This window comes from Lethenteron reissneri, chromosome 4, assembly GCF_015708825.2.
Source record: "Lethenteron reissneri isolate LAM-NWPU_2019-01 chromosome 4, ASM1570882v1, whole genome shotgun sequence".
In the NCBI taxonomy this organism is placed as follows: Eukaryota; Metazoa; Chordata; class Hyperoartia; order Petromyzontiformes; family Petromyzontidae; genus Lethenteron; species Lethenteron reissneri.
This window is the reverse complement of record NC_083782.1, coordinates 1,797,016-1,824,230: the sequence shown is the minus strand read 5'-3', so window position 1 is coordinate 1,824,230 and position 27,215 is coordinate 1,797,016. Positions and strand designations below refer to the sequence as shown.

The 27,215-nt window shown below is 46.6% G+C and overlaps 1 protein-coding gene across 2 annotated transcripts; it reads left to right on the top strand.

The window, feature by feature from the left end:
- Positions 1-79: 79 nt before the first annotated feature.
- Positions 80-27,215, top strand: USP1 (ubiquitin specific peptidase 1). 2 transcript variants are annotated; one of them, XM_061562129.1, is made up of 10 exons: positions 80-541; positions 7,128-7,369; positions 8,685-8,787; positions 9,162-9,251; positions 10,873-11,015; positions 13,460-13,965; positions 15,799-16,254; positions 16,663-16,869; positions 20,089-20,284; positions 21,337-27,215. In XM_061562129.1, exons 2-10 carry the CDS (start codon positions 7,131-7,133, stop codon positions 22,433-22,435), a joined length of 3,039 nt encoding a protein of 1,012 aa, XP_061418113.1. In that variant the 5' UTR covers positions 80-541; positions 7,128-7,130; the 3' UTR covers positions 22,436-27,215. The 2 variants fall into 2 exon arrangements, with proteins under 2 accessions (XP_061418113.1, XP_061418123.1); XM_061562139.1 differs by lacking the exon at positions 80-541 and adding an exon at positions 8,081-8,165 and having other exon boundaries at positions 7,231-7,369.

Sequence of the window (27,215 nt, the reverse complement as noted above, 5' to 3'; positions counted from 1 at the left end):
GATGAGTGTCCAAGGAATTCAACTCGCATTATATCATTCACTTACGGGCAACACGTTTCATGTTTGCTCTTAATTTAAAACAATTTCACACACACTCGTGTGAAATACAGCGATCGTGATGAATACGTTATTTAAATTACTGGAGAGTCGCGTATAATCCACCTTTTATTATTTTATTTATTTTTCAATGGGGTGTTGGTCCCACTCGTTACGGCGCACGCCATTGGTTGATTCTCCGGAGTTGTTGTGTCGCGTTGTGTGGTTGGATGATTATGATCACGTGGTCACACCCCCTCCCTCCTTCTGATTCCGGAATAAACGGTCTTCCGGTAGAGGTAGAGAACAAATAAAACGCGACCACGCTAATGCAATTCGGGCCTTCTACCGAAAACGGAAGATCGCCACCGGAAGATTCTACCGGTTCTGGCTCGTCTTGGAAGACGTCGAAAAAAACGAGCGGCAGAGACGACGACGGCGACAAGGATGAGGATAAGGCGGGAATCTTTAACATTCGGACGGAATTGAAGCAAACACCGTTACGGTAAATACAGCAACGTTACAATGTTCTACCTCGCCACGTGTTAACTGATGTAATATTTGTTTCAGTTAGCGATCTTTTACCGCGTGCTTAACGCATTATTGTTCATTTTAAACGCGCAACTTCGATAAGGCGGCGTTCTCGCTCTCGTGCCCCGGGCCCGTGCCTCATCACCACGGGGAGAATACTAGGAAAGGCGCGTGGCTTTCCGCGGGGAAACTAGGCCGTGGGCGAACTCTTGAACGGAAACCCCCTCGGGGCCATCCATTTAGTACGTACGCATGGAGGGGGGTTAACACAAATGTGTACGCTTGCGTTTGTGGGGTTTACTGACAATGTACGTACGCATAGGAAACGGGGGGGTGTGGGGGTGAAGCCTCGATAATTTGTCTACATTGGCCTTCAAATTAGTTAGATAGTCCGGCGGTGGACTATCTGCTTGCTTAAACACGTTAATATTATTCATCTTTGATCGTTTCTGTGTGGATTAAATATCGGCGAACGCAGGTAAAAAGTGCGCGTGTGGACAGGGAGGGGGTCAAGCTTTGACAGATATTCTTAGGTTTTTTCGGTAAAGTCACGTAGGTAAAACATCAAAATTAATTAAAATAAAACAAAAATCTGTCAAGCTTTGACAGATGTTTGCGTGCGGACTAAATGGATGGCCCCCTACCGCGCGCAACGGGCATTTGCGATAAAGTAACGATATATATTAGCCGTCTTAATCTATCTTTTTTTTCTATGTGTATAAAAGGGAAATTTGTGAATGTGTGTGTTCGAAATGTTTAGCGTACTTCCCAACATGCTACAAACTTGAAATTTGGCATGTGGGTAGCTTCCAGACTGTACACAATTCGAAAAGTATAAAAATAGACTTTTGTATTTTGGGGGAGGGGGGGATGAGCATGAAGTGTGTGGCGTCAACCCGCATCATACAGAACTAGCGAGAATCGATATCTGGTGAGCGTTTGTGGTATCGATTAAACTGGAATAAGCCGAGTCTAAAGATATCTACAACCTTCTATTCCTTTTTTGCGATTTAAAGAATCGAACCTTTGCGCGCGAGCGGAAGTTTTTTTTCCACCGCGAGTTCGGTTTTATTTTAATTAATGAGATAATGATCAAAGTTAAATTTTCATTTGTTTATGTTATGTTTTTAAGTTTTGAGAAGTTTTTAAATATATTTTTCCCCCGTGCATCGACGGGTACTTCCCGCTAGTAGTCGATAAAATAAGAGTACCACTTTGTAGTAAGCAGGGACGTGCGGTCAGGGGAGGCAGAGCCTCGCCTGTCATACTCCAATGAAAATAGCTGTTACGAAAAGTACATAAATTAATATTAAGATTTTTCCACTGATCTGTGTTATAAATGTAATTTCTATATGATTCCAATCATTTTTAAATCCTTTATATTAAGTTCACTTGCTTGCTTGCGCGCTTACGACCGTGCAAATCTTTCGGTCGTTTTTTAACCCACTTCCCGTGATCCAATCGAGCTGACATTTTGCACACAGACTCGTTGTGCGTGATAATTTATTTTCGTGAAAAAAAATTTCCATAACTTTACACTTTTTAGGAATTTTTTTAAAATATTTAATTACCAATTGCTTAATGGTGGCAGGCAATCATCTGAGCCATAGGTGGCAGCCATCTCAAGCCAGAGGACGAGAGGACTCTAGCCGCCACGCATATAAAGGATTTATAGTGAAAAACTTTGTTTTTACGGGTTAATTTTTTTCTAGTCAAAATCGCCAAATTTGCAAATACAGGGAGAGACGAGAGGCGAGGCATCGACGAGTTCAGCCTCTCCTCTGATTGCGCAACCCCTCGGAAACTGGATGGAGCGCGGGCAATAAGCGCGTGCATGTCACCAATGTAATGTTTATAGATCCCTTCATTACATGTCCTCACCATCCATAGTCCAGGTAACTTATTTCATGCATGTGCGTCATAAAACTGCAATGAAATAGCACCAGGGGAGGCAGCTATCACATCTGCCTCACTGAGGGGGGCGTGTCTTGAGCCCACGTAATTGACGCTCGCTCTCCCTCCACGTTAACTAGCTCTAGCAAAAAAATCAAGCGGCTGCCAAAAAGGAAAACGTTATATCTAACCTGAAAAATTTCTCACAATTGGACTTTCAATCAAAACAAGGAGTGATAAACAATGGAAGACCAATTCCTGAGCTTAAGGACCTACTTCAAACGAAGGGACAGAAAATAACACGTTTGTTTCAAATGGAGTGGTACCAACAAAACGACTGGCTGTGTGGCTGTGCTACGAAGAATCGCCTTTACTGCTTTCCCTGCTTTCTGTTCTCCACTACCGACAACGTTTGGACTAACACGGGATTTTGTGACTTGAAAAATCTACCAAGGAACCTCAACAAACATGAAAAATCAACAACTCACATTCAAAGCCAAATTGCTTTAAAAACTTTTGGAGATTCAGGGATAGATCTGGCTTTGAATGAACAGCGGAGATTAAATATCAGCATCCACAATGCTAAGGTAAAGGAAAACCATGAGGTTTTAAAAGACCTTATTCATGCGACCTACTTCCTAGCCAAACAAGAATTAGCATTTCGTGGTAATGATGAGAGTGCAAGCTATTTTAATCGTGGCAACGATGTGGAGCTATTACATGCTTTTGCTGAGAAAGATGAAAAGTTAGCTAGACATTTGGAGACATCCACTGTGTTTTCTGGATTATCAAACAACACAACGATTTAATCGAAGCAGTCGGTGATGTAATTAGAAATGATATCAAAGAGCATATTCATGTAGCCCCATTTGTTGCAGTCGAAGTAGACGAGACAACGGATGTCATAAACAAAGCCCAGGTCTCTGTAATTTTGCGTTATGTGGCTAAAAGTGAGGTAACTTGTGAGGTGAGGGAGGTGTTCTTGGAATTTGATGATGTCACTGATGACAGACAAGCACCGGCTATTGCTGATTATGTTTTGGGAGTGTTGGGGAAATACAATTGCGTTGAAAATTTGGTAGCTCACACGACGGAGTCTCTGTGATGGCATCAGATTTTAATTGGGTGCAGGCCAAGATGAAAGGTACCTGAAGCCACGTTTACCCATTGTTATGCACACAAATTGAACCTGGTGCTCTCGCATTCAGCAAAATGTATGCCTGAGTGTAAAATGTGTTTTAAAACAGTCGAGGGACTTGCGACCTTTTTCAATAAGTCTACCAAGCTTACCCACCTACTGGACGATGTTGTGAAGCGACGTTTACCAAGAACAGCACCCACGAGATCGAGCTCAAATTCTAGACTAGTTCAGGCGATCAGCATGTACCAATCTGATCTGCGTGCTGTGTTCCGGATTATGAGCAAAAATCCCGATGGTTGGGACAATGACACCCTGATGATGGCCACCGGATATGATCTCTGACTGTCAAACGCATCAACCTGCTTCTTCATAATGGCATATGAGGGCATTTTTAAAGAAACCGATGCACTATTTTGTGTGCTGCAGAATAAAGTAATGGACATTGGATTCTGCTGTGCGCTAATCCGCGGCACAATGGGAGTTGTGGAATGCCAGAGACAAGAGTTCGACAGTTTCTATGATCGATTCGAGCAGAAATGCGTCATACATGGCCTGACAGACAATGCCCGAAGTAAACAGCCGATCAGAGGTGAGAGGAAAATAATTTTATAACATTCTTGACAATATCAGTGTTCAAATGAAAGCTAGGTTTGATCATTTCAGTGAGCTAACTTTCCTTGGTTTGGTTGATTGGATGAAATTTTATGAAATGTCACAACATTTCGATGACACCAAACTGCAGAGCCAATCACAATGTGCAAGTACTTGCACATTGTTAGACTAAAGGCTGATCTTATCGGATTGTATAGTTCACGAATGAAACGAATGCAAATCACCCGGACGGCTCCTCAGCTTTTTGGCCCAGAATGATCTGATGCAGACGGTTTCCGAGGCGACAAAGTTACTCCAGCTGGCGCTCACTATACCAGCTACAACAGCGTCCGTTGAAATGTCGTTCTCTGCTTTGAAACGATTCAAAACATACAGTCGGAATCGAACTGACCAAGGACGACTTTAATCCCTGGCAATCATCTCTATTGAGATGGGGAGACTTTAAAACTAAAAGAAAATAAAGAGGACTTCTACATCAAAGTCACTGACATATTTGTCCAGAAGGAAAGGCGAATAGGCTTTGTAAATAAACAAGTAAAGGTAAGACCATGCAATATATTTTCATTTGTGTCAAATGAGTATGAATAGTGGAACTGCATTCGCCTATTAAACGTTAATCGAATACGTAACTTACCTGTATGCGTGTGTTGTAAAGAATGCTGATATGAAATATGAAACATACAGCCGCCTAACCAATAGTCATTGTGCAACCTGCCAATTGAATGGTGAATTTAAGCTACCTCTATCGAGTTCATATGTGTGTAAACCTTATTTACCATAATCGCATCGACCATGGTTAATCCACTGGTGAATGAAGACTCATACCTTGTTGGTCACGGGGCTTGTTTTACCATACTTCACATTGCTAGTCTTTGCGCCACCTTTCAGGTTGATATATTGTTTAGGGCACAAGAATGAAACGTTTGATTAGTGGTATTTGTATGATGTGTTTATGAATTTTAGGTTATTGTTCGTGCACCCATTTACTACATTTTTAAATCCTTTATATTAAGTTCGTGTGCTTGCTTGCTTGCTTAGGACCGTGCAAATCTTTCGGTCGTTTTTTAACCCACTTCCCGTGATCCAATCGAGCTGACATTTTCCACACAGACTCGTTGTGCCAAACAATTATTGTTCGTGAAAAAAAATTCCCACAATTTTACACTTTTTAGGCAAAAAATTTTTATTTTACATATATTCAAATAGAACGCATTCATGGCTTTGGCTGAACGTCAGAGTGTAAGAGCCCAGAGCGTAACCCCTCCACAGGCCGTGGCGGAGTAGCGCAGTTGGTAGCGCCCTCGTTTCCCATGCCAAAGGTCGCAGGATCGATCCCCGCGTCCTCCACAGGCGAATATATTTTTAAATCCTTTATATTAAGTTCGCTTGCTTGCTTAGGACCGTGCAAATCTTTCGCTCGTTTTTTAACCCACTTCCCGTGATCCAATCGAGCTGACATTTTCCACACAGACTCGTTGTGTGTGACAATTAATTTTCGTGAAAAAAAAAATCCAAAATTTTACACTGTTTAGGGAAAACAAATTAAATATTAAATCCTTTATATTAAGTTCGCTTGCTTGCTTGCGTGCTTGCTTGCTTACGACCGTGCAAATCTTTCGGTCGTTTTTTAACCCACTTCCCGTGATCCAATCGAGCTGACATTTTCCAAACAGACTCGTTGTGACAGACAATTAATGTTCGTGAAAAAAAAATTCAAAAATTTAACACTTTTTAGTCAAAAACATTTATTTTACATTTATTCAAATAGAACTCATTCATGGCTTTGGCTGAACGTCACAGTGTAAGAGCCCAGAGCGTAACCCCTCCACAGGCCGTGGCGGAGTAGTGCAGTTGGTAGTGCCCTCGCTTCCCATGCCAAAGGTCGCGGGATCGATCCCCGCGTCCTCCACAGGCGAATATATTTTTAAATCCTTTATATTAAGTTCGCTTGCTTGCTTAGGACCGTGCAAATCTTCCGCTCGTTTTTTAACCCACTTCCCGTGATCCAATCGAGCTGACATTTTCCACACAGACTCGTTGTGTGTGACAATTAATTTTTGTGAAAATTTTTTTCCAAAATTTTACACTGTTTAGGGAAAACAAATTAAATATTTAATTACCAATTGCTTAATACTGGCAGACAATCATCTGACCCATAGATTGCAGCCATCTCAAGCCAGAGGACGAGAGGACTCTAGCCGCCACGCATATAAAGGATTTAGAGTGAAAAACTTTGTTTTTACGGGTTCACTTGTTCTCAGTGTTGTTGATGTAAATCTTTAGCTATTTTTTTGTGATGGTTAATTTTTCTCTTTACACTTAAATACGACAATCCCTCGCCAACCGCGGGGGTAATGTTACTGAAACCGCCATGGTTGGCAAACCCGCCAATGTAGGCAATACTAAGCCTTATGCGAAATAGGGGGATTAGGGAAACTGCGGCCACACTAGTCAAAGCCTAACAAAGTTGCCTGCTCCTTCACTAAACACATATCATATACTTGCGGGAGCGGTGCTCGGATCGGTGGCCACAATTTATTTTAGGGTTATCCCCCTACCTCTTTCCCCCGCATGTGTGTTTACTTACAGAACATGTGAGGAGCGGTAGGGTTCGCGTTTAACGCGCTGCACTACGAATCCGGCGACCCGAGTTCGATTCCCGCTCACAGCCAATACCAGTGACGATTATTTGAACCGGTCCTGGGCCTCCTCTTGGCCGACTCAGCTTCAAATGAGTACCTGGTGTGATGTGTAAACATCGTCACTGGGGATACAAAGGCGGGTGGGCTTGGTGTTGGCCACCCACCCCCTCGTGTTCCGTGCTTGCCTTCGTTGGTATCACTCGGTAACAGCACTTCCTCTAAAAAGTCTGTTAAGGGATGGACCTTTGGGTCTTTATTTCGATTTCATACAGAACATGCCTGGTTTGCTGACGTTGCACGCGAGACCGGTGGGCCCGGCGGTGGTGGCGGCGGATCGCTCTGAGGAGCCCTCGCCGCGGAAGAACCGTCTCTCGCTCAAGTTCACTCGGAGACGGGAGGCGGCGCTGACATCGTCTCAGGGCGGCGAGGAGGAAGCGGGCGCTGCCGTGGCACGGTCCTCACAGGAGGCAGACTCCGCGTCGGAGGGCGCCAGCGACATCGCAGCCTTCAACGAGTGTGTTTTTTTTTTTAAGCCAGGATACATCTCCTAATTGCCCTGCTAGCTTTTGAATTGTGTGTAATGTTTGTGTTTTGCAAAACAAAAAACATTTTAAACCCAGGTTTAGCTTTACAAATACACTTTTAATCTCACTAGGCTGTCACTTGTCAACAAGTAAAGGAATACGTTTTACCACTTGACTTGGCCAGATGGCACTTGGCGCAAAGTTAGGAGATCGCAACTGGGCAGGCGGCCACTCAATCGGTCACTCTTGGTCGATTCTATGCTTGGAGAATCACTGGGAAGCCGGCAGTGTTTGTCTTTTGGATGAACTGGCTCCTGTGTTGGGAATGTGAATGACTTTTTAAATTTGTATCGGGTTAGTTACCAAATAGTAGTACCAGACAACCTCTTCAATAATCAAAAGTAATCTAAATAAACTAATTTATATTAAAAGTTAATTTACAAAATGTCGCTAGCACAATGCATTGTGGAAAGGTTTGTTCTTGTGAGAAAAAATTGGACACAACCTTGCTTGAGGAGTCGGCATGTAACATTTAATTAAAATACATTTTCACAATTATTGTCTACCATTTAGGGAAATTAGTTTAAAGGTAAATCGTGCAAAATCAATAGTGCTTTATCTTTTTATGTTGTTTATTTTGGGTGGTGTTTACAGCTCTACAGCTGGTTAATACTGATAATAATAGTACTTTTTTCCAGCAGGGCTTTTCTCATGGATCCTGCATGGGATGTCTGGCCGTGTCCGATGCAGCCAGTGAATTCAGTCGCCAAAATTTCTTACCACAGGGTTGTAATTTTTACATGCCTCTTTCTGTCATCACATTTGTTCATTATTTGCACCATCTGTCTTGCTCCTTTGTACTTTGTTTTTCGTTTGTATTGTGTCTCATTTGTGAGGTACCATTCTGCATTTGTCATCTGTATTAGTGTTATTTGATCTCATTCTGTCGCATTCATTATTACCATTAACCCAGAGATAGAATTTCCATGTAATTCTCACAAACCGAAAATAATCCTCTACACATGACTCAATGCATGCATTTTTGTAAACAGACTGTTATTTTACAATGCTAAACGTCACTGTTGAGATGGAGCAATTACATTTCTTCATCTGTGTGCGATCGAGGGATTATTGTGATCGCAGATTGTTGAAAGGTGGTGCGGCGGTAGCGACTTGGGAAGGCCTTCATCCAGTGGTGGATTGATCGAGGCCGGTGATGACGATGATAATGATGAGGGAACGTCACTTTGTTTTGGTAGAGGTTTTGTTGCGAGGATGTGTTTGACTTTTTGTGCTGTGGTGCAGGGTTTGTGATGCTGTTGCGCAAGGTGCGGAAGCTCCTCCAGCCCTGCCCTTCGTAGGCCTCGGCAACCTAGGCAACACCTGCTACCTGAACAGCGTGCTGCAGGTAACACTCGCACAGTTGCCTACACTCTTGTGGGTCGGTTCCGCAAACTGGGAAACCTCGCTGCCAAACTTTTCCAAAATGTTTAGTTTGTTTTGGATCATCTATACGAGATGCGCAATACAAGTGAGATGACGTCACGTGCAATGATATGAATGGGTGGCAAAGTGGCGCAATGGTAACACTCATGCCTCACAGTAAGAAGGAACTGGGTTTGATTCCCGACTCGGGCGCCTTTCTGTTTGTATGTTCTCCCCCTGCTCTGCAAGGATTCCCTCTTCTTGTGGTTTACTCCCATAGATAAAAACATGCAGCTTATATGAAGCACCAGCTTATGTCCTGGCTCCTGTATCGTTTACTTGAGTGTTATGTTTCAGGTGCTGTATCATTTGCCCGAATTCCGGGTTGACCTCAAACGACTGAACAAACTATCCGAGCGTGAGTTCAAGACAGAGGAAAATTCCGAGGTAAGAAAGTGTTTGTCGACATTCTGTATGCAAGCACAAACATTTATCTACATTGCAGGAACCTCCCTCATAGGCACATAGATGTGCAGCGGAGAATATGCACGCCTATAATCCAGTACTGGAGGCGAGGGTTTGTGAACCGCAGAAATATTGCAAAACTTTCTTTCCTTTGGGTAGTGAGGTGCCATATACACTGGCTAGACAGGCGAAAGCAGTAGTGTGAACAAATATCATCCGTCCCATCTGTATGGGATAGAATGTTGCCCCTTCGCACATGTGGGTTTTTTCTGGGTGCATAAACACTCATTCGATGGCTGATAACGTCTTTAAATAAATAATAAATCACCTAATGCAAGATCCTGAAAAATACTCCATGTGGCATACTTGGGTAACACATGGTACATCCCTTGGCAAATAGATAAAACATATAGGTCAATAACCTACATGCTGTTTTGCTATGCTACTATTCATACCACAATCTCGTGGTTTGCTGTTTTATGCACTTGATGATGGCTGCGTGATCTACCAACCCTAACTTCCCAAGTGCTGGATTACATGCACGTGCCCCCACACTGCAGTAACTATACTCTTTGCAATTGATCTCCGACATGCACTTTGCAGTTCATTTTCTGGACATCATTGCTGATGTCTCTCACCGTTTCCGCGACCTACCGCACTCATTACCAATTTCTATACCCGTTTGTACGATCACCTTTCCACTTAACAGTTTAATAGCCCAGTTAATCACACTTGCCTCCACTTGAAAAACGTACTTGATTCGGTGATTCATTCATTCAAAGGCTGTGTTCGTGGCACCATTCACATGCTATTACAAACTCTTGAGCGGAGTTTGTTTCAGAATCTTAATCTTTAATTAGACTGGAGGAATCCGATAAGCTATAAAGCTTTTTTTCACAGATGTCCACTGTGTATGTACTCCCCCTCATCTGCATGGGTTTTTTCCAGGTTTTCCAGTTTTTTCTTCTCTAAAATAAAACGTACAAAATAACTGGTATTGGCCAAAACATCCCAGTGCTGAAAAATGACACTGCACGTAAATTGATTGGGATTACACAATGCAACATCACCCACTTCTGCAAAATAATTGACAAAACTCTCCTGAAATATAGTTATGAGACTTTTTTGGGAAAACAAGCCGAGTAATAATAATGTTTTTTTTTATTCATGTAACAGTGCCTTGGTAATTGGCAACTGAAATATATTGCAGCTTTAGATAAACACGATGTTGAAAGGACAAATACAGTTTTGACACCTACCCAGGCTGTATGTTCTGGGCTGTGCAATAGTACTTAGATGGATGATCTATCATCAGCCATAATCAATCCACTGCTGGATGAAAGCCTCCCCAAGCCACCGCCATCACCTTTCATGATCCTGTGATGCAACAATCCCATCCATCTAGTGCACATGAACCGATCTCATTGCTCTATCTCCACAGTGGACATTCTGTCGGGTGCATTCTATTCCATGGCTGCCTCTCCGTTACCATTCGTTACAGAGAGCAGACCACTATCCCAGTTGGGTGCTACGTTACCGCAGCATAAGCTCTACGTGTTTCGCATGAGTCTAAAAGCAATGCTTGTGGCACGCGGGGGCTCAGGCGGTGGCGCCCCTCGACGTGTCTCTCCTGCGCAGCCTGGCTCGCCTCATGGAGAAGATGTCTGTGCTACACCAAGAATCACTGGCGCTCGCACCCTACGAGAATCCCGTAACCCACCCCTCCGAGCTGCTCGACATACTGCGGTGAGGACGCCTGGATGTGGTGCGGAATGACACGGTGGCTCAGCAGTCGCGTTATCAGCACTTGTAGCAAAGGTTGCGGCGGTTCAAATCCGGCATCCTTTTACTGTCAATACTGTGGGTGTATGTAAGCCGTAAAATGCTATGCCGTACGCTTCACACTGGACCGTTAAACATCCCAATGACAACATTCGGAATGAGTAGGCCATTGTGTGCCGACATTATGGACCAAAGTCCCCAAATTCAATTAATTACAGTGAGGGAAAAAAGTATTTGATCCCCTGCTGATTTTGTACGTTTGCCCACTGACAAAGAAATGATCAGTCTATAATTTTAATGGTATGTTCATTTGAACAGCGAGAGACAGAATAACAACAACAAAATCCAGAAAAACGCATGTCAAAAATGTTATAAATTGATTTGCATTTTAATAAGGGAAATAAGTATTTGACCCCCTCTCAATCAGAAAGATTTCTGGCTCCCAGGTGTCTTTTATACAGGTGTCGTCTCCACCCCTTTTAATGCCCGGGTCACGTGGTACCTTTCCACCAGTCCTGGTTAACCTCCATGGAATCTTCCAGACTCCATCGTACAATCCCAGGACCGCGCCCCTGACTCGTCCCCCCATTGGCTGTGGCTAAAGCCAGCAGATTCAATCATCTACTTGCAGATGTCACCTTCCCATTATGTCAGGGCCACGCCCCTAGACTTCTCCCCATTGGCTATGGGCCAGGACCGGTAGAGCCAATCATAATGAGGTGTGATCAATCAACCACCCGGATATACCCTCACATTACACAGGTAACGAGCTGAGATTAGGAGCACACTCTTAAAGGGAGTGCTCCTAATCTCAGCTTGTTACCTGTATAAAAGACACCTGTTCACAGAAGAAATCAATCAGATTCCAAACTCTCCACCATGGCCAAGACGAAAGAGCTCCCCAAGGATATCAGGGACAAGATTGTAGACCTACACAAGGCTGGAATGGGCTACAAGACCATCGCCAAGCAGCTTGGTGAGAAGGTGACAACAGTTGGTGCGATTATTCGCAAATGGAGAAACACAAAAGAACTGTCAATCTCCCTCGGCCTGGGGCTCCATGCAAGATCTCACCTCGTGGAGTTGCAATGATCATGAGAACGGTGAGGAATCAGCCCAGAACTACACGGGAGGATCTTGTCAATGATCTCAAGGCAGCTGGGACCATAGTCACCAAGAAAACAGTTGGTAACACACTACGCCGTGAAGGACTGAAATCCTGCAGCGCCCGCAAGGTCCCCCTGCTCAAGAAAGCACATATACATGCCCGTTTGAAGTTTTCCAATGAACATTTGAATGATTCGGAGGACAACTGGGTGAAAGTGTTGTGGTCAGATGAGACCAAAATGGAGTTCTTTGGCATCAACTCAACTCTCCATGTTTGGAGGAGGAGGAATGCTGCCTATGACCCCAAGAACACCATCCCCACCGTCAAACATGGAGGTGGAAACATTATGCTTTGGGGGTGTTTTTCTGCTAAGGGGACAGGACAACTTCACCGCATTAAAGGGACGATGGACGGGGCCATGTACCGTCAAATATTGGGTGAGAACCTCCTTCCCTCAGCCAGGGCATTGAAAATGGGTCGTGGATGGGTATTCCAGCATGAAAATGACCCAAAACACACGGCCAATGCAACAAAGGAGTGGCTCTAGAAGAAGCACATTAAGGTCCTGGAGTGGCCTAGCCAATCTCCAGACCTTAATCCCATAGAAAATCTGTGGAGATAGCTGAAGGTTCGAGTTGCCAAACGTCAGCCTCGAAACCTTAATGACTTGGAGAAGATCTGCAAAGAGGAGTGGGACAAAATCCCTCCTGAGATGTGTGCAAACCTGGTGGCCAACTACAAGAAACGTCTGACCTCTGTGATTGCCAACAAGGGTTTTGCCACCAAGTACTAAGTCATGTTTTGCAGAGGGATCAAATACTTATTTCCCTCCTTAAAATGCAAATCAATTTATAACATTTTTGACGTGCGTTTTTCTGGATTTTGTTGTTGTTATTCTGTCTCTCACTGTTCAAATAAACCTACCATTAAAATTATCGACTGATCATTTCTTTGTCAGTGGGCAAACATACAAAATCAGGGGATCAAATACTTTTTTCCCTCACTGTACATACAATGGTCATTGAATGCCACTAGGCTTCCCTGTCCATGCTCAAGGCCATCCTCTTCTCAGCTTTTGACAGTTTCTCAGCCCACTATTTACGTGCAGAATCTTGAAATTTGCTTATATATGGTCGTAATGTATAGAATTGTTTATTTTTATGTTTAATGAAGTAATGACACTTTGGGTGGTAGATTTGTACCAGAAAGGCACCGCACGTTAACCGAAAATAAATTTAATTCATGTGACTTGACTCCACGAAATCCACTTTGAATAGTAATCTCGTTGTTTTCCTCTCAGGGATCTGAATCCCATGTACTTAGGATACCTCCAGCACGATGCCCAGGAGCTGCTGCGCTGTCTACTCGGACACGTACAAGATGCCTGTGCCTCCATCCTCAAGGACCATGGCCCAGCCCCGAGAGTTGCAGGAGCAGCAGCAGACGGCAACGCCGCCAGTAGCAGCAGTGATGACGAAAATAACGGAGATGACGACGACAAAAAACGACCTATCAGGGCGACCTCGAACAAGTTGGCAACAATTAAAGAGGAGAGGGATGCGAGAAAAGCTGACGAGGATGATAATGGTGGTGGTGAAAAGGAGGGTGCCGACGATGATGGTTTCCTGGCAGAGGGTTCGGACGAGGAGGGGATTGAGGGCAGAGAGGGAAAGCGAAAGAAGTCAACGGCGCTGGGAGGAAACGCCCGCAAGAAGCTGCGCAACTTGAGGCAGACGCGCGCTGGCGCTCAGGCCGAGGGCGAGCGGGAGAGCACCGAGGACGACTCCGTGTACGAGAAAACGCAAGGTGAGGAGTGCCTGAGCACGCACCACATTTAGTTTTCTTTTAGAACATTTCTGTCTTGTTCAAATGTATGTTTAACTTCTTTTGCACCGTACATAGATAGCCATGCTAATACTACACCAAAGTAAACGAATGGCGGAATTTAGCCCGAATTGATTGCCATACTATGCCAAAGTAAAAAGCCACTTAATTATAAAGTAATCGAGTATTCACTTCTGAAAAGTTTGAGGAAGGTACAGTTAATATGATGTATCTAATTTGCACAGGTTCTCTTGTCTACGTGTTCCTTTTTCCATCTCCGTGTAATCCAAAAGACGCACTGCCTCTCCGTGTGACAAAGACAAAGATCCCCTATGGAGCCTTAATAGACTTTTTGGACAAGTGCTGTTAGCGGGCACCTATGCGGGCCGACACTGGACACGAAGGATTGGGTGGCCAGAACCATTGGGAAAATCAGGAGAAACCTGGCAAACTAATGCGCACTTAGAGGCCGGGGCTGTGTTCACCTTGTGCCACACGGTGCCGCGGTGGTGGGATGTTAACTCCCTCACATGGTATGCAGGAGGTCGTGGGTTCGATTCCAACCCTGACGCATGTATATTGGAGTTGGCATGTTCTCCCCGTGCTCGCATGGATTTTTCTCCAGGTCCTCCGGTCTTTCCCACCACATTTATAAACATGCATTTAGAATATTTGACTGATAAATTTCCACGTGATAAGCCACTTCGTTGAGCTATCATTTGTGGCCCAGTTGCTTCTGAAAATAGCTATATATCTCAATGGGCGTTATTTGGTAAAATAAAAAAGGAAAATAATAGGAAATAGCTGTGACACGGGGGGTGGGAGTCCCTGCAACAAGGTGCCTCCAGATCTACCACATGGGATACATAGTATAAATATTAAGTAATGATGATAGAATTGGCTCACGAAATTTATTTCTCTAAGACAAAGGTACTTTGCAAGCCCACTGGCTATCGACAAAGATTCGTTCATGAAGCCATCCATATATACAGACACAATTTAAACCGAGAGGATGGGTACAAACTCCAATCATTGGAAGGATGTCATCAACCAGTTTCAGTCATAACTGGCTGTGATGTTTCCATCTTGTCACCTTCCAATGTTAGTTTTATTTTACTAAAGATGGGACGAGCAATTCCAGTTCCTGTGGTGTCGCCCCTGCGTTGGGCGTACCACAAGTTGTTATTTTCTCCATGCGTCTCCCCTTATCCTGTTTCTCCGATTTCACATTAACATAACCATCCCCGCTTGTGCTGGCCCCCATGGCATTTGTGCCCCGCCTACTTCGTCCTGATACCAGGACGCTTGGGTTACGCCCATTTTAAACCTTGTAAAACAGCTTCCTCCCCCCCTTTTCCACCTGATGACGGTTGCTTGTGTTGCGATCGAAACGTTGTGGTTTTTGTTTATTTTTTAAATGAATTTTTTGACCTATCTACGTGACTTTACCGAAAGACCCAAAGAATATGAATTCCTGCAGTCACGAAAGCTTCAAGTTAAGATTTAGTTAGTGTTAATTTAATTTAGAGAGGCATAGTCCCGTTGTTTTTAAAAACCTCTTGTACTCACCGCAGTACAATGTAGCAACACGACCCCACTGTATGATAGCTTATGCCAAACTGTTCCACGCACGCCTGCATGGCCTTCCGATTCCGTTCCCATGACGTGTACGTCAGAAGAAAAACCGATAACGTTCACGTGCGTCATCAGAATGAGTTCATTACAGGGATTTACCTTTTAATTCAAAATACTTAATGATTTCATGCATTTTTGTTGTCGTGCGTGCACGACCATGATTTTGCGCGCTGTGCTTAGGCCGTTGCTCGCCGCCCAAGCCCAGCAAGCGCCGGCGGCTGGGCGCCTCCCGGCGCGTCCCTGCTCCGTCCATGCTGCACAGCCAGCCCTCCATCCTCTCCAAGTTCCGTGCCATCGGCAAGATCGTGAGTGGGCTCACCTTCCGGCAGAGCGACCGTAAAAGCAGCGGCAGCAGCAGCGGTGACGACCAGTGCTCCAGCACGGAAGCCAGTTCCGCGAGTGGAGCTCATGCTCTCCCTGGTTCGGAGAACAACCGGAACGGAGAGCATTCCGACGGGATCGACGTAAAGGCTTCCCGGAGAGCTGGGGGTGTCGCGCAGAATGGGGAGGAGTTGGGGTGTCGGGATAACGGAAACGGAAGCTCAGACGTGAAATCGCTCTCAGCTGAGAAGTGCTGTCATCCTCTCTCCTGCGATGAAGGCACTCCACGCACACTCTTGCCTTCTGTGGAAACAGGTTTGTGAGATTTTTGTACGAATATAATTTACAGCCTTTTTATCAGCCCACCGTTTTGGTCATGGAACTTGTTTGACTACTTCATTCGAATCACTCACTGTCCCACTGCGTCTCACTCTCTTCCTGTATTTCCCAGTGTCTCATTATGTCTCCATGAACCTCCCTTTGCCTCACTCTGCCTCTCTGTGTTGCTGTATCTCGCTCTGTATCCCTGTGTCTCCTTTTATCTTGTGTGTCTGTATCTCTCTGCGTTTCACCGTGTCTTCCTGTTTCTCCCTGCGTCTCCCTCCACCCCTGCTTGTCCTGCAGGCCCGCACGGAGGCTGCGTGGTGGGCAGGCTCTTCCTGTGTCTCACTGCATCTCCCCGTGTCTCCCAACGTCTCGCTCCGCCACTGCTCCGTCCCACAGGCCGGAGCGAAGGCTGCGTGGTGGGCGACCTCTTCCAGGGGGAGCTTGTTCTGCGCACACGCTGCCTGGAGTGCGAGTGCGGCTCGGAGCGCACCGAGAGCTTCCTCGACGTCTCGCTGCCCGTGCAGGACGAGCACGAGGAGGAGTTGGAGGAGCAAGAGGGTGCCGACGGCTGCCTGCTCAATGCGGACAGTGACGTACTCGGCGGTACGCGCCACACTCGCCCACAAAGACAAAGATCCCCCGTATAGCCTTCACAGACTTTTAGGGCAAGTGCTGTTAGCGAGCAGTGCCTATGAAGGCTGGCACGGAACACGAGGGGGTGGGTGGCCAGTAGTACCACGGCCGACCGCCTTTGTCTCCCAATTTGCGATGTTTATACATTGCACCGGGTATTCATTTTAGGCTGAGTCGCCATAGGGGAGGCTTAAGACCTGCTCAGATATATGTCAACGATGTTGACTTTGAGCAGGAATCGAACTTTGGTCGCCAAGTTTGTAGCACAGCGTGCTAACTGCTGCACTGCTGCTCCTCATACACCTGCCCACGCACACACGCACATCATCATCATTCTCATCATGGTCCAACTCTGCAAATTACATTGCAAATGACTCGGTTGGGATTAAACAGCAATCCTCTCCCCTGACTGGCAGACTAATTCTCGCTCGCAGGCCAGTTGCTAAGGCACGTTGTGCCACACAGGGACGGCTGCCACCCAGGGTGCCCCTTCAAATGTTTTGAGATGAAATGAGATGCGAGTCGCTTATCACGTGGGAAGCGTTCTGAGACATACAGGTGCTATATCAAGCAAAATCATTATTATGTTCATCAACTGTGGTGACGGTCCTAGGAAAACCGGGACTGGTGGCATTCCAAGCTGTGCGATGGATGCGGCAGCACTATCCTCCAGACAATCTGTGCCCGAGCGTTGCTTGCCCTCGTTATCCCATTTGAGTCGCATGTCCTTCCCCTTGCATGAGTCAACACCACTCACTCTTGAATTTGAATAAATGCGTTGTTATAATAAGACTAATTTAACAATTGTAAAAAAAATCTACTTATGCGGTACCACACAGTGTTTGTTTGCTCTCGACGAGAGAGAACGACTCAAAAGGTGCGAGGAGGAACCACAAACGAGCGGGAAGCAGCAGCCAGTCAATGAGCTGGTGCCAGAAATTGCCAAAGCTCTGCAGTCCTCCACAGATTGAGTTGTTTTCAGCCAATTAATGAGTGTTTATATACGTGAAAGGAAACCGGAGCACATTGATAAAACCCATTCGTGCGAGCGGGCAACACTGTCCCATACAGATGGGACAGATAGAGATTAGTCCCCACTTTGTTGTACAACCTACTGACGAGCCAGAGTATGGCACCTCCTTCGACATCCATGGAAAGGGAGTTCTCGCAACATTTGTGTGATCTGCTAACCCTCCCTGCCTCCACAGTGCTGGATTTAACAGACCAAGTGCAGCACAGCCACCACCGCCTGCCAATTAGCATGCGAATGGTGCGAGAAACACAGTCTTTGAGTGAATGAATCACTGAATCACGACTAGCATTGTCCAGTGGAGGCGAGCGGAATTAACGGGGCTATTAAACTGTTAAGTGGGAATGCGATTGCTGACATGGGTAGGAATATTATTAATAGTAAGTGGGGTCCGTCGCGTAAACAGTGAGATACATCTGGAATGAGAGCCAGGTTTTGCGGTAAGGTTTGGACATCGGTCGCAAGAGAAGATACAGCGCTAGCGAGCAGCCCGTCATATAAATGGGGTGACATGACACTCACCTCGGCTTGTTAGGCAATTATTTCTCTCCTGACCCTCATCACTCGGCAATCAGCAATTCACTTGACCCTTGCCACTCACCAGTTTTCGATTCACTTGACACTTGCCAACCATCAGCTCGCCTACCTGTCACCAATTCACCTGGCACTCACCAATCACCAGTCATCAATATTGGGGAAACCTGTTGAAATACAGAAGCTCGCCCACACCTCTCCGCAACAGCGCATGCCTGTTTGTTGTATGATTTTGAAATGGGTCTATCAAGCTGGGGGGCTTGTAATTATTTTAGTGTAATCCGATTAGTCGAACGACAGACCTAATGATCGATTATTACTGAACCAATTCGATAGCCCACCTCAAATCAATATTACAACAAATGGAGGCATTTACAAAGACCTGCAGATACCCGCCCTCCAATACACGGCTCCACTGGCCTACTGACGCTCATGTGTGCATGTTTGCACGTGTGGGGAGCGGTAGTAGAGTGATCAGCGCCCTGCATTATGAACCCGGCGACTGGAGTTCAATTCCCGCTCACTGCTAATAACAGTGACTAATATATGAATCAGTTCTGGGCCTCAACTTGGCCTTAAATATTAGTGCCTGTGTAATGAGAGAGCACACCGACATACGGAGGGCTGCATAGGCATTGCCGCATCGGTCATAGCCAATCAGGGCTACGGGTTCGATCTGGGCCAAAGTTCATGGGCGGAGCTCAGGGGTACATGCGGGAACCATCGAGAAGGTTCTGAAGGGGGCGTGGTTAGAGGCGGGGCTTCGCTCCGCTAAGGAGGATATAAGGAGAGGCAGGAGGAGGACTCGGGGTTCGGTGTGGAAGCCTGGGTCCGCACTGCATCTCCGCCATCTCGTCAGCCACCGACCACGTGGCAGCCGCAGGCGAAGCTCTCCCGATTCCCAGCGCGCCGTCAACCAGCGGTGCGCAGGGAAGCGAGAGCGAGGGAAGCCGCGCGGGAACAGAGGAGCAGAGAGCGCGTGCATGCGGCTAGAGAGAGGGTGACCATCTAAAGGGAGTGCGGAGCCGAGCAGTCATAACTAATAAAGAAAGGACGCAAGTCTCAACGTGTCGTGGAAGTCGTTTATTACACCTGATACACGGTGCAAATATCAGCAGTTGGGAGACAACTGCTCACGTGCGAGCTACCCACCCCCATCATGTGCCGTACCGGCACACGACAGCACTTGTCCCAACAGTGTCTTAGAGGGGACCTTCAAGTCCCGCCTGAAAAAATATCTCTTTCAGAAAGCGTTTCCTATTTGAACTTAGAGCACTTCCTACCCATCCCCCACAGACCCACTGTCATTGATCTAAAGCATTTCCTTGATAATTATTAGGTGAAAGGCACCGTGCGAGCTAAAATTGTTATTCACCTGGCACTCACCACTCACCATTGTATGTATGAATTTCTTTCGCACCGTATGTAGCCAACCTTGCTATTATTTGACTGCTGCAAATTTAAAATAAAATTACTATACATTTCCACGTGATAAGCCACTTTGTTGGAGCTATCATTTGTGGCCAGGACGCTTCTAAAAAAGAGCTATGTAGCTCAGTTGGCCTTACCTGGTGAAATAAAAAATAGTTGAGTTCTTATTTGTGCGGTCGTGCCTGCGTGTGCAGTGTCGCCGGAGCCCAAGGCCGGCCGCAAGTCGGTGCAGTGGGCGCTGGCACGGTTTGCGCGTGCCGAGCGGCTCGTGGGGCGAGACAAGTACTTCTGCGAGACGTGCTTGCACCACGCGGAGGCGGAGCGCACCCTGCGCTTCGGGCGGCTCCCCCGCATCCTCACGCTTCACCTCAAGAGGTTCTCTGCCATCGGGTACTGCCGCTGCAACCGCTACTACCAACGCCGCCACTACCATCCACCCCGCCCACTGTCACCGCCTTCACCACTACCGCTGTCGCAATCACTACCGCTGTCGCAATCAGCGACGTCACCACCGCAACCACCAGCGCTGTCACCGAGGACTCCACCATCTCTGCCGCTGTCACCGAAATTGTCAACACTGCTACAACCGCCGCCGCTACCAACACTCACCGCAACCGCCACCACTACCAACGCTGCCACTATCACCACCGCCAATTTTACCGCCTTCGCCACCTCCATCACCACCACGATCCCCTGCAATATCAAAGCAACCACTACCGTCACCCCCATAACCACTGTCAACCCAATTTCATCATAAGTGACTGCCATGATTGGAACCCAGGACCTCAGCTCTGACATCTACCTGGTCATGTTTACCTGTTTTCTTTACTGAGATCAATCTTTAACCTCAGCATTTTACTTGACATGTATGCTCTACAATGGCCTGGATTTGAACCCATTCACTGACTAGGCATGCAATTACGCATGGCTTCATCTATTAGAATTGATTCTAACGCTTACCGCATTGTATGTGCGAGAAACCGTTGTTTGTGATTTACGTACCTATTTGCAAGTTCCTGGACAATGCTAAATTGATACATTGAGGTTAATTGAGCAGACCAAACTGTACATCTGAGACAGGAATAATGATAAATTATACAAATGAGACGGTAAAACCGAGACAAAATGGAATTTACCCTCTAACTGAATTGGTACCCCCCCCCCCCCCCCCAATCATGAGAATTCCCCAAATCGCCATGACGACAGGGGGTTGGTGGGCAGTGAATTGCTACATTCACATTTAGTGGCTTGGTTACCTTTCCTATACTTTGCACTCCTGCCGGGTTTTGCATTGTTGTTGTAACTTTCTGACCCGCCCCGACTGGACGTCTGTGAAAAAGAGCTTCAGAGTTCATCGGCTTCCTCCAGTCTAAATAAAGATTCCGATTCTGACTAACCACCATTGCAACCTGCGTCCCCCCTCCCCACCTCCCTTCTCTCAGCCTGTGCCCGGTGGTTGGCGCCACCAAGGTGACGGCCCCGGTGCTCACCCCGCGCTGCCTTTCCGTATCCGAGTGGCTCGTGGGGGGCCCCCGGTCTCGCCTCCAGGTCCCGCTGTACCGCCTGACAGCGCTCATCACCCACAGCGGGAGCTCGGCCGGTGCGGGTCACTACACGGCGTACGTGCGCGTGGGCTCGCCACGTCTACTTGGCCGCGGCGGTGCGGGGCCCAGGCGTGCGCTGTATGGCGCAGGTGACCCCGATTGTCCTCGCGGTCGCGATTGTTACAACGGCTGCGAGGGCGGCGGTATTGAGGCCAGTGGTGAGCGAGATGGCGTGAAGACGGCCGCTTCGCTGGCGGTCAATGGTCGCCCTGTTACATCGGCAAAGCCCGGACCCAAAAACGGCTCCGAGATGAGTGAGGGGAGCAGGAGAAACGCTTCCCTGTGCGCCGCCAATGGCGCTGGACGCGGAGGACAGCGTGAGGACGGGCGGCGCCGCAGTGACAGTCTCACAACCCAGCAGACTGCAGCCGTGAAGGCAGCAACGGTGGGGGGACATAACGGAGGCGGCTATAAAGAAATCGCGGCGAGGATGGCGCAAGCGAAATTACCGCCAGCAGACGGGCTGGGAGCGTGTGGGAGGGAGCGGCTCGGAGGAGAGAACCACGGGGACGAGCGCAAACCTCCCTTGCCCGGCTCCAGGCCGCTGCTCGGTAAGAAGAAGAATTTCGGCAGGTCGGCGCGAACCGTGGATTTCACCGAAGTTAAGAGTGCGGCAGCAGCTCTGGCAACGGCGAACAGTGCCAGCGATCGGCAGTGGGGAGAGCACGGTGCTGCCGGTCGACCTTGTTCCGGCAGGACCAGCGACGACGGTGCTGATGTTGATGATGGCGTTGTTGGTGCAATGGCGGGCGAGTGGGAGGGTCGCTGGCTGCGCTTTGATGACGCTGAAGTGAACGACGTGAGCGAGGGAGAGATGGCATCGCTGCTAGTGCCCCTGGACAATGCTAGTGCCACCCCCTACCTCCTCTTCTACCGCCTCAGCAGTGAGGAGGAGGAGGATGAGGAGAAGTGGGAGGAGGAGGAGGAGGCGCGGTAGTTTGCGCTGCCCCGGGGACCTTTGATTTCTCATTGATTATTTTCAGTAGCGTACTGGGTTGCGCATGAGAGAGTACCCGCAGCAGCTTCCTGCAGCAACAACAACACTCCAGGAAACTGATGTTACATGGGACCGGACTTCATTAGCCTCATGTAAAACGAGCTGCAACGCATTTTTATTAAAAGAGAGGCCGCGCAGAAAGTGTTTTAGGAAGAGCTATACAGTGGTGTTAAACTGCTGTATAAAAGGTAATTTTTACACTCGTCCAACAGATAAGCATGTAAAGATGTATTCCTTTCTTCGCCACCTGGTCATTAAATCCAATATCCGGTTCTTTGTTTTACCGAATTAAACAACATGATTTTTTTTCCCCCTCCTGCTATCGGGGTGATGTTTTGAGACGATTAGTTATTTGCAGTGTTTTGCAAGGCAACACTGCAAGCCCCTTTTTGTTAAACACCGGCCCACGGTAGCAGATATTCCAGCACTACATCTTGAAGATTCCTTCAGGTGACCTCTGGACAACATCGTAACGGGCGGCACTCTCCCATCCACTCTCCTACTGAGAGTAATGTTCGTTGCGTGATGATCAGACTCAGCATTGGAATTCTCAGCTGGAATTTATGGAAATTTAAGGTGCTGAACCAAATTTAGAGTGACAAGGCTTGTTGACCGGTCTGACACCATGAACGCATGGTCTCAGACCCGGTTTATAAATGGTTATTTCTTTTACATTGTGGTATAGCAGCCACTAGTGGCTGCAAAGGTCACACGTATCGGCCCGTAAATTGCATTTTACGCACACAAATCTAAATGCATTGATTATTACGCAATGCGTGCGTCCCGAGAGATGAATCGATCCGAATGGATGTGGGTTACGCTTTGGTTTAATGCAATGCACTATAAACCCGGTCACCTGAGTTTGATTCCCAGTTATGGTTAACATTAGCACTGCTCCTGATCCCCTCTCCCCTTCAACCTGAATGACCAGAGTGGTGAAATATGATCAATAACCCCCTCCCCCCCATGGCTCACAGCATGTGGAGGCCATCATCCTGCAGTGGTTTGACAGAGCTGTACATATACTGTACATACAAACATAGATGTGTATATATTTTTATATATATAATTGTTCACTCACAACTTCATGCATATACCAACATCATGAGCCATTGTCGATCCACTGCTGGATGAACGGCTTCCCCAGCTGTTGCCATGCCTCACTCGCTATGATACAACGCTGCAGCTCGCAACTACGCACGAGTCGATCAGCACTCCATCTCTGCTGGAGACGTCCTCTTGGATGTGTTAACTCCTTTGTCCCACCAGTTCATTGTGAGGGCCATCACCACTTGTGTTTTTTGTTATTATAATTGCTGTTTGGTGAATCGATGCATCACCTCTGCTGTTGTTGGACGAAGGTAACGGGATACTAACTCGGTCGCCTGTTATAAAGGAGTTTGTGGGTTCGATGCCGACCCTGATGCCTGTTGTATATTTGTAGTTTGCGTGTTCTCCCCGTGGTCGCATGGATTTTTCTCCAGGTCTTCTGGTTTTTTCCCTCCACATTTAAAAACATGTTTTTAGAGTTTTTGGCTGCTAGGAATGTTGACATAAGCCACTTTGAGCTATCATTTGTGGACAGGTCGCTACTTAAAAAAAAGCTATATAGCTCAGTGGGCTTAACCTGGTAAAATAAAAATAATTGAGTTTAGTTCTTATTTGGTTGCTTTGGCCCCTTGTCCCCTATATATCAAGGTGCCCACTCATCGCTGTCGCACGTCTTCCTGGGGTTGTCGCACCCACCGAGCGGGTTGTCCGCTCACCGCTGCCTCCATCCGTCGTCTCGCTCATTTGTCGCCGCCCGGGCTCGTTCGTTGTGAACGACGCGTGCTCCCCAAGTGCACTTGGCCGTCGCATTTCGTGAACAACGAGGTGAAACGACGCGGAGTGGGGAGACGTCCCTCGGGAACTCGTGCGACCGAGAGGTGGCCATGTCCCATCGAGTGAGCGCAGTTGCCAGCAGTATCACTATAGTCGCAGTAGGAAGGGGGGGAAATGGTGGCGAAGTGTAAGCATACCTGGAGTTTATCCCTGGGACCGTTTTCTTCCGGTATAAAAGTATTAAAAATAAGAATAAGTTTTTTCCGTTGCTGGCAATAAAACAGGAGGTGTTAAGATATTCAATCACCAAATAGATACCTTTTGCAAGGTTTCAAGTCTGCATTAACCTCACATGCTTGTGGCAAAACATGCATGTTAAGATGTTTGAACATCTTAACACCTGTTTTATTACCAGAAACGGTAAAACTTTTTCTTATTTTTCATACACCTGAGTTTAATCATTAGGAGAGTGGCGAGGTCGTATGACTTTTTTCAGACGCGGCCCGCTTTGGGTTTTTTTTAATGTACGTTGAACTTCTTTTGCACCGTATGTAGCCAACCATGCTAATCAGAGATACCAGGGAAGGACAACATACCAAGCACAAAAATCCGCTCTTAAGAAGTTAGCTTTCGGCCTATGTTATTTAAAAGTGCATAGCTCCAGTGGCTTCCTAATATCGGAAGGAAGAGCGTACCAGATGACCGCAGAAGCGCATCTGAAAGCGTACAATGCAGTAATTATTTTTTGCATGGTTAGCCAAAGTGATTCTTTAAACATATGGGAGGAAACCGGAGCACCCGAATAAAACCCACACATGCAAGGGGGCAACACCCTATCTCAGTACAGATGAAAACTGATGGCAATTAGTCCACTTGGTGAACGGCCTTCTGGCCAATCAGGGTATGGCACTTCATCGACGCCCACGGGACGAGAGTTTCGCGATTCACCAACCCTCTGCCTCCACAGTGCTGGATTACAGGCCACCACTGCCCAACCACCGCTAACTTGAGATACCAGGATGTAATGCTCGACCTTATAACCCGGATTAGGACCTGCTTTTTTGCCCTGTTTAAAGCAAAAATTTAGGGTTCTTCATAATCCTGTAGTTGTGAGTGTGTGTTGTAGTTTGTCTTGTTAGGAGCGGTCACGTGGGGTTAACGCATCATGCTACAAACCCTACGACCCGAGTTTGCTTTCCGCTCATAGCTGGTGCAGTGTTGGAGAGACAAAGGCGGTCAGGTAAGAGCTGACCAAACCCACCCACTGGTGTGCTGTACCAGCCTTAATAGGTGCTCGCTAACAGCACGTTCTGCAAAATGATTAAATGCTGTATGGTCGATCTTTGTGTTTGTAAATTTATTGACACTGGGCACAAGATTTGGTTGCACCTTTCCAAAGTGTCTTAGAATACAGAGAATACGGTAAATTCTGCATTTAAAGAAATGCACTTGAGAAGCAAACGTACTCAAATTACCCAGTTATTGAAGAGACGTGCCAAGGCAGTCATTTAAATCCCTTTATTCAAAAAGAAAGCAACACCTTATCTTGTCGCTATATTTCTAGGCTGTGGGAAGGCCTCCCTTGCCCATTACCAGGTCTCAAAACATGCTGTAATGATTGGTTAACCACGTTACTTGTATATGTGTCCATTTTACTACGCTGCACTGGATAAAGTGGATTTAAGGGTAAATACATTTTTGTTATTTAGCAGAGGTGGCCAGGTGGCTTAGAGGTCAGCACCGAGCCAGTGTTCAGCTGCTTGTGACTGCACCGGGTTCTCGGTGCAGTGAGGCTATCGTCTCAGCCCGGTCACCAATAACTGCACGAAAAAAAGATCCATCGTGAAATGTACTATTGGACTTATAAATTAAACGGCCATCATTGGCTAAATTGCAACTTTGAATATAAAAAAATCTATCCGTTTGACTTTCCTACTGTATGTGTGAACCATAGGTTAAAACTGCGCACAAATTACTCGATTGGGTTCATACATAACGATCGTCGCTCCCTAATTGTAGACTAAAGCCCTGGAAATAGTCGTTGTCGCATGATGAATCGTACCGGGTTTATACGTGCAGTCGTTAGTCACCATGGTGAGACCATCAAGATCAATTGCACTGTTTTTGGGCTCCTAGATTGTTCAAACACAGCGTCTCCGCAGTGCTGGCTTATCTCCGTTGACAGTCCTGAGTCGTTAGTGTAAATTGTATACCTCGACAGATCCAAGTACTGTTTCTGTGTAAATCATAACCTTTGCAGACACTTTAGCAACCCATGAAAGAAGATGATGGACTCAGTCTACCACCCACCGAGATGTGACTTCACGATCTTTCCGTTTATAAATCAAGTCCACTCGCCACACTGCCACCCAACTAGACGGTAACTAGGCAATAAATATAACACATGGTGCTGTTTTTGTTCATCGGTATTTATATACTTGTGACTAAGACTGTTATATACTCTGAAAATAGACCGCAAACTGATAGTGCAATGTGTTGCAAATTCAGTGGATGTATTGCACGAATGACGAAGGGGCAATCCTTTAAATATAAACGCGTGCCTGTAGCAAGGTGTTCTTTTGAACCTTGGGAAGTGGTTAACGAGGGGTGGGGTGGGGCTAGAGATAGGAGCGTTTGCTATTTCGTGTTGCGGTACCAAGTGACACACAACATCATAGCAAACCTCGGACGCGTATTTTTTAAATTGGAGTTTATTCGTGATATTCAAAACTATTTATGCAAGGTTACGTGAAAGTGAGTCTCGATGGTGGCTTTGGATGTATTCTGGAGGGTGAGTGTAAGTCATTCTAGGGAATATTGCTCGTTATATTTTATCCTGTTGTAATCGTGTTTTATCATCGGTTAACCTTTTTCGTTCAGTAAAAAATATCCTCTA